The 7,029-nt window shown below is 37.4% G+C and overlaps 1 protein-coding gene across 7 annotated transcripts in view; it reads left to right on the forward strand.

The window, feature by feature from the left end:
* LPP (LIM domain containing preferred translocation partner in lipoma) overlaps positions 1 to 5,768 on the forward strand; it is a 692,086-nt gene extending 686,318 nt beyond the window's left edge. For 5 of the 7 annotated variants that reach the window (XM_040481156.1, XM_040481155.1, XM_040481157.1 and 2 more), the window contains one exon: positions 616 to 5,768. In XM_040481156.1, coding sequence (XP_040337090.1) covers positions 616 to 744 — 129 coding nt within the window. In that variant the 3' untranslated portion in view covers positions 745 to 5,768. The remainder of the gene's footprint in view (positions 1 to 615) is intronic. The other 2 variants (XM_040481153.1, XM_040481159.1) reach the window with 1 other exon arrangement.
* The last annotated feature ends 1,261 nt before the right edge of the window (positions 5,769 to 7,029 follow it).

Below are 7,029 nucleotides of genomic sequence, written 5' to 3' on the forward strand. Positions count from 1 at the left end.
GAGAAACTTCCATTTTCTCCAAAGGCAAGGGCCAATATTTGACTCTTGTATAACGCTTTCCCAAATGGAGCTGCAGAGGTGCTGAGGACAGTAGTACTGTTGCTGGCCCGTCTGCTTGGAAGGAGGCACTCTGCAGCTTGGCTTCTGCCCACCCAACTGCCAAGGAGTTCTGTCCCTGCACCTGTGTATTCCTTTTGAGAGATCCTAGACTAATGCTAAAAGGTCAAGATGACTCAGTGGTTGGGGATCTACCCTTGTTTTATTTTCTCTTGTCCTTGTTGCTGTTTTTGTTGCTTGGGAGAGGAGAACAAAACTACTACTTGGGCACCCAGACCCTGGTATTCTTCTCTTCTGGGGCTCGCGTTTCCTATTAGGTAATCGGAGAAGGGGGGTCATTTTACTGTTTGTCTTTATGTCCCCAGTCTCTTGTTCAGTTTCATTCAAGACATTACGTTGTATCCCGGGGAAGGCTTGGAGGGGGCCCGCGGTGCATGAAGAGGAAAGGCAGGAAGCGGCCACATTATGGAGGGAGGCCTTGAATGGAAAGCTAAGGAATTCAGCCTTCACGTACACAGTTGCCATTTTCACTTACATCCTTTCCATCTATCTTTCCAGGATTGTGGTGGTCTCCTGTCTGAAGGAGATAACCAAGGCTGCTACCCTCTGGATGGACACATCCTCTGCAAGACCTGCAACTCCGCCCGCATTAGGGTGCTGACGGCCAAGGCCAGCACTGACCTTTAAGTTCAGTTAGTTGGTGGCGCTGAGAAGAATGAAACACAAGAAACAAGATAAGAAAAGACATGGGAAAAATACAGGAAAGGCAATCAAACCGTGGGATGGTCTCTGTTCTTCGTCTAATATTAACCTTTCTTTAGAAACACATAGATTATGAGATTTTTTTTTTTTTTAAGTTCTCACCAAATACACATTTCACATTTAATCATGTAGGACCTTGATGGGCCTTTGTTCCCAAGGACTTCCACATTTTTGCACGGATTATACTCCATCCCATTCACTTCTGCATTCCTGTAACTTTTAATCCCTATGTTTGTCTCACTTTTCATCTGGTTGAATGGCTTTTTTTAGTGTGGTATTTGCTGTCACACAGTATTTTCCTGGGTGAGTCTGCCAACTCACAGGTGCTTTTAGGCTTGAAGGTCTCATCCTATCACTTCCACATTGTCTGTGATCATAAAGGACAGCCATTCTTTCTGTGTGTATTGGAAAAGTACATCTTTCTGTTGCTCGAAACAGGTCATGTCCCTTGGGGTGGGGGGTGGGGGGTAAAAGTGTGCAATGTATATGTTAGGCAACAAAGAATTTAAGCTGTAAATGACATAGTTTAAAACAAGCGCCTATTGAATTTGCAACCAAATTTGATTGGAAATTCAAAGTCTATAGTGATTTTGGTGCTCAGGGCTCATTTGAAAACAGTTATTGGTGAGATCCAAACTTCAGTTTTTTTCTGAGGGAATTACGGGTGGGATATGCTGGGGAAAAAAAAATTGGGGGGTATGTTTGAAAAGCCTATTATTATCTCACAATATTATCTTAAGAGTTTCCTTTTCCATGCTACCTAGACCTAATAATACAGACAAATTTTGTTTTCTATAGAACATAACACTTCCAAAACCATCCCACTTTTCATCTGAGAAATATTGCTGTATTGTTTGTTTGTTTGTTTGTTTATAATATCCAAACACAACTACCAAAGTTGAGTTTTTCCAGGAAGAATATTGCTTATAAAGAACTGTTCATATTCTTCCTTTTTTTCCCCCAGGCCCAGGTCCTTTTTGCCTGACAACTGCAAATCAGAGCACACATAATAAAATCGTGTAGTTTGTTTAGTTTACTTTTAAAAAGACAGGAAAGCTTGAAAAGATTGTGAAACCTCAGTTTCATTACTCTTGTAATCCTGCTATAAATCCAATTACATATTGCAGGAGACATTTTCATATCATCGATGTGACATTTACACCACGCTTTCAGACAATCGCTGAAAAAAAAAATTGCTTTTCTGAGCTAAAAATATGCAAAGTCTCTGCCTGGAATCTTTATTCAAACTCTTACTGGGCATTGAAATGCTTGCTTGCCAACTGCAGAACCATTCTTTTGGGTTCTAACTCGTTTCTTTTAAAGAGAGATGCCCATCTTAATAATGGCAGGTTGCCATTTGTAAACTAGTCAAGTATTTTGGATTGAGATTTCTTAAACGTTTCTTCAAATCTTCCACAAGTATATACTTTTAAATGATGAAGTATTTTAAATATACACAAAAGAATAAATAATAATATAATGAATCCCTGTATACGTGACACCAGCTTAAGAAATCAAATATAACAGATACAGATCCATTCCCTTGTGCACCCGTCCCTGATTCCACAAATAGCTTTCCCCTGATTATAAAGTGATAAAGTCAATTTTCTAGTCTGACTTTTATTTTAATTTTTAACACTCAGAACATAAATGAAAAATTATTTGTGCATGTTTTAAATTATAACCCATGCCTCAGGAATTCCAATTACATTTATTTTACTTCAGTAGAAATAATTGTAAAACTGGTTTGATTTTCTTGTTTTCAATAAGAAATTCTTAAGCCTTTGGTCCTTAGCTTCATCTAAGTTAATTCGCGGCTCATTCGCCTTGCTCACCCAATAGTTTTGTGTTAGAACTGCCGACGTTATGGCTTTCCAAGGTTTTCCCAGAAAACTTTGTCCTTTCCTTACTTTGCTACTCTTGTCATTGGTCTTTTATATGTTTCTTAATGTGAAATACAATGGGATTCATTTTGGGCAGCATGTGAATTTTAGGATACAATAGTGACTGTATCTCTGAATTTCTGTCTTCCAAGTTCAAGATCAGACCATGCTGATGATCTCAAAGAGCACTGAGTGTTGGGCAGTTGGAGAGAGAATACAATCTGTTTGAATTGCTCCAGCAATTTGTTGTCTATGAAATACTTGGGGGAAATTGTGTTTAGGCCAAAAGCCCAATTTATTGAGAGATGGATGTTATCTCTTGAAGTGCAGTCATATTATTATAAATTTTGCCAAAAGAGGAAAATTTAGGAAATATTTATGCTATAAAGATGCAATAACATTCTACTTGTTTGCTACATTTAAGTCCTTATGTAACTAAATGTTTACAAGCCAAAACATTTTAAAAAGAGAGAGAGTTATAAGAAAATGCTGTCACAGACCCATCACTGTGGCATTGCCAGAAGACTGCTTGCTTTCAATCTTTATAGTACATTTTTATCACATAACCTCAGAGTATCTTTACCAAAGAGTTTTAAAGTAAATCTCTTTTTAATATAGACCTATTATACTTTTATAATAATGAATGTGCACACATACATATGCAGAAATATTTAGATTTAGATTTCTTTTCTTTCACAAGGTATATTAAGGAAAGGATCCTACATATTTTATTCCGGGATTTCTTAATTATATGATTTATATTGCTTTCTTGTCTTTTCTATTAATCATTTGGTTTAAACAATGCCAAATCACTCTTTACTGTTCTAGTTACGTGAAATTTTGCCTATAACAGAGATAGAAAGATCAAACTACCTTAACAATTATAATTCTTTTGTCTTTTGATATATCGTCTTGATTGTTATTTAAATTCATAAATAATAGAAAAATTAGAGTTTCTAAGAGAAAGTTTGTTAAAATATACTGGCTTTAAACAATGGTCAAGAACACAAATACTTGGTAATTCCGTATAATGAGAGACATGGAAGGGGGGAGGGAAACCCACTATGTCACGGGCTCTGCACACCATTTCAAAATCAGGTATCTTCACTGTCTGGATCCTTAGCTCATACGGACTCCATGTGGAGTCTCATTTGCAAGCAAAATTGCATTTAAAACTCAAAACAAAGTCATGTGTCCCAACATGAGGCATTAAGGCTTTGAGATGCTGGACATCTCTGCAGCTCAAAGATGCAAGTTCTTTTTCCTGTCATTGACAAATGGCTTTTGTAGGGGCACCTTCTCTGATCAAAATTACTTTATTGGCTGTCTGTTGGCTAATGCAGCAGAGTTATCAACACTGTCATTGTTTCCTCACCAGGAAAGATTCTGCAGAGATGTTTATGGTGATGTTTAAAGTGTATAAAACTCTATGTTTAGCCAACTATTTTTATTTGGGTTCGGAGGAAGAAAGAGAGCACTTTTACAATGGGGCTATCCTAGAGGGTTTATAGACTAAAGACAGGGCTCTGAAAACACAACCTAGAACAGTTTTCCTAGTTAGTAAAAAATCCTATTAATGTGAACCAGCCAGGAATAACAGTGTTATTTCTATTTGATATGGTTTGGGCTTCTCTTGTCAAATCTGTGTCGGCTGCCCCCTGATCCCTCCATTATCAAGTTTTGAAGGGTGTCGGGGAAATTATAGCAGCTGCTAGGGAGATCAGGGAAACACTGATGTAACCTCACAGCCTCTCACCATTCCTCTTGGCTTGGAAAGGCTTCTTTTTCTCATATACATTTCTAGAAATATTGCCATTCTACCTTAGTATTTCACATTTGTAGTTTAAACAAGTGATTGTCCATCTGTTCCCTAGAGCTACAGTACATGTGTGTTATGAATGAAATATGACAGCATGTTCCATACCCTGCTTTAGCCATCTGTAGGAAATCAGTAGGCTGAAAAAGATATACCTCTGCAAAATGTGCCTGAAGTCCCTTTCCTGAGACCGCTCTCTTGGTGCACTTTCATGGAAGACAATCAGAGAGCAACATGTATGTGTGCCTTCTGGTTAAAGCCTCATTACACTACTATGAATATTCCACTGGAGAGGCCGTAACATAAATAATAATGTCCCAAGTTTCCAAGACACACTCATCAAAAATGGAACACAAAATCCAGAGAAGTGTGAACTCTTTATCTTAAGGTCTTCTCATAGCATTTCTTTTCTCCCTGTCTCTTGGAAGTACCTTACAGATTCCTAAATTAAAACACGTGTATGCCAGAAGGTGATGTTTGGAACGTTGTTAGGGAGTATGTTTGGTCTTAACTCTGGTTTTAGTCAGATAGTGAAGATCGACTTCAGTTTGAGCCTTTGCCACCCATTCAGACTAGCCACTTTTAGTAATGATCATAGCGTTTTGGTTTGTCTGTTGTTTTAAGTTAATAGTGGCCAGAACAAGTTGAGAACAATTTAAGTCCTGAGTCATTAATATGGGACCACGGTGGACATTTCAGGTCATTATTTTCATGACAGATAACGAGAACGAAGCTTTTCTCAAGAGACTGTTGTCTGCACAGCTTAATGCATATTATTTCAAACCTTTAAAATATTATCTGATTAAACCTCCATGGTTTGGTGAGAATTCTTCCTCTTTCCCTCTTTACCTCCTCTTCTCCCTCCTTTTTTTCTTCCTGAATTTCTTTCTTACATTCTTTCCTTCTTTTCATCCTACCTATTAATGTTATTGTGCTTGGACTTTCCAGAAGTAAATTCTATTAGTGCATTCTGATCTTTACAGAATTAGGATCATATTAAGGGAAGAAGGCTACCGTCAAATATGCATGGCATCCATAAATCCTTCCTTTACAAGGGTGTATTTTCCAGATTGTGTTTAGTCATAAAGTGAGATGAGATAATAGAGTCTTTCAGTTTTATTTGAATGAGTTTTCATCGGGGACTCAGATCATAGAGTTCTTGGCAAATTCATTTATGACTGCCCTACTTTTCTCAGCTACATGCAAAGTGATCTTTCTAAGACTAGGTTAAGAATTAAAAAAAAAAAAAATCCAAAGCATTTTGACCAACAAAATAGTCATATTCTTAAGTGGTGGCATGTTATTTTATTCCTAATGAAACTTGGTAATTTTCCTTTTGGCAAGGAAAAATGATTATCCTTCCAGAATTTTTACACATATCAGCATTTTGCCTATGAGCATAATATTACCTCCTAATAGTTGAACCACGGTATTTTACAGGGGGTAGTCAGTGCCAGAGTTGTTTCTAGAGCACAGATCACAGGCCTGAAATGTGTTTATAAAAAGCAACCTGAGAAGAACAAGTCTGGGTGTCTCAGTAAAGCATTTTGTTAAAATATGGCTCTGATATCCTTTTGAACTCTGGCTAATTTTGATAAAAAGAAAAAATACGCCCTCTGTGCCCATTTTTTTTTTTTTTTTTTAGTTTGTTTGGGAAAAGCTTATAATTCTAGGGATGTATTTCCACTTTTGGTTTCTAGCTTCGCTTCCACTTTCTATAAGCTTTCACAGGATTGACATTGATTTTCCTCTTTGAGAGGGTCACATATGAGGAAAGTAAAACATAATGCATATTTAATTCAGTACATAAATGAACGTGCCAAGTCTCAGCGGGTATGTTGTTTGGATACAGAAATAGAGTTGTTTTGTTTTTTTAACCTGTCCCCAAGAAGAGTGGGGTTCAGGAGGTAAAGGAGGGATTTAAGAGAAGGCGCAGTCTACAATTAAAATGATGGCAGGAGAGTTCATGCAAAGTGTAACTCTAGAACTTTCGGAGGGGTTTTAGGGATCGGCAATTGTAGCTGTTTAAACAAAATATTTATATTTCCAAGTTTATGAGGTATTTAAAAATCACTATGGATAACCATATTTTTCCCTTGTCAGAGAAAGTGAAATGAGAGCCGCTGCCAGGTCCCATGACATGATCGTAGCTACCCCAGGACTTTATCATGCATGTCTGTCTCCAAGAGAGGGGCATAGCTCATTCTCAGCCTGAAAGATGGCGATACATATTCTGACATGTTCTTAAGCACACCGCACTGCACCCTAAGCATCTCTGAACGTTCAGAGTCTCTGCTTTCACACATGTAATGCTTTATACCTTTCCAGTATACTTACCTGATGAGAACAGTAGGAATTTTTAGGTCTAGGGTTCTCTTGTTTAAATCCAATCATCCCCTGTCTGCAATGTGCCTCATGCCTAAACAGCCAAACTATAAATGATTTATGTTAGTTTTCTCTCTTTCATTTTTTTTAGTTGCAAACACAGAAAACTAACTTTAAATATATATA

The sequence above is a fragment of the Herpailurus yagouaroundi genome, unplaced genomic scaffold (assembly GCF_014898765.1).
Source record: "Herpailurus yagouaroundi ecotype Mexico unplaced genomic scaffold, PumYag 159, whole genome shotgun sequence".
Classification (NCBI taxonomy): domain Eukaryota; kingdom Metazoa; phylum Chordata; class Mammalia; order Carnivora; family Felidae; genus Herpailurus; species Herpailurus yagouaroundi.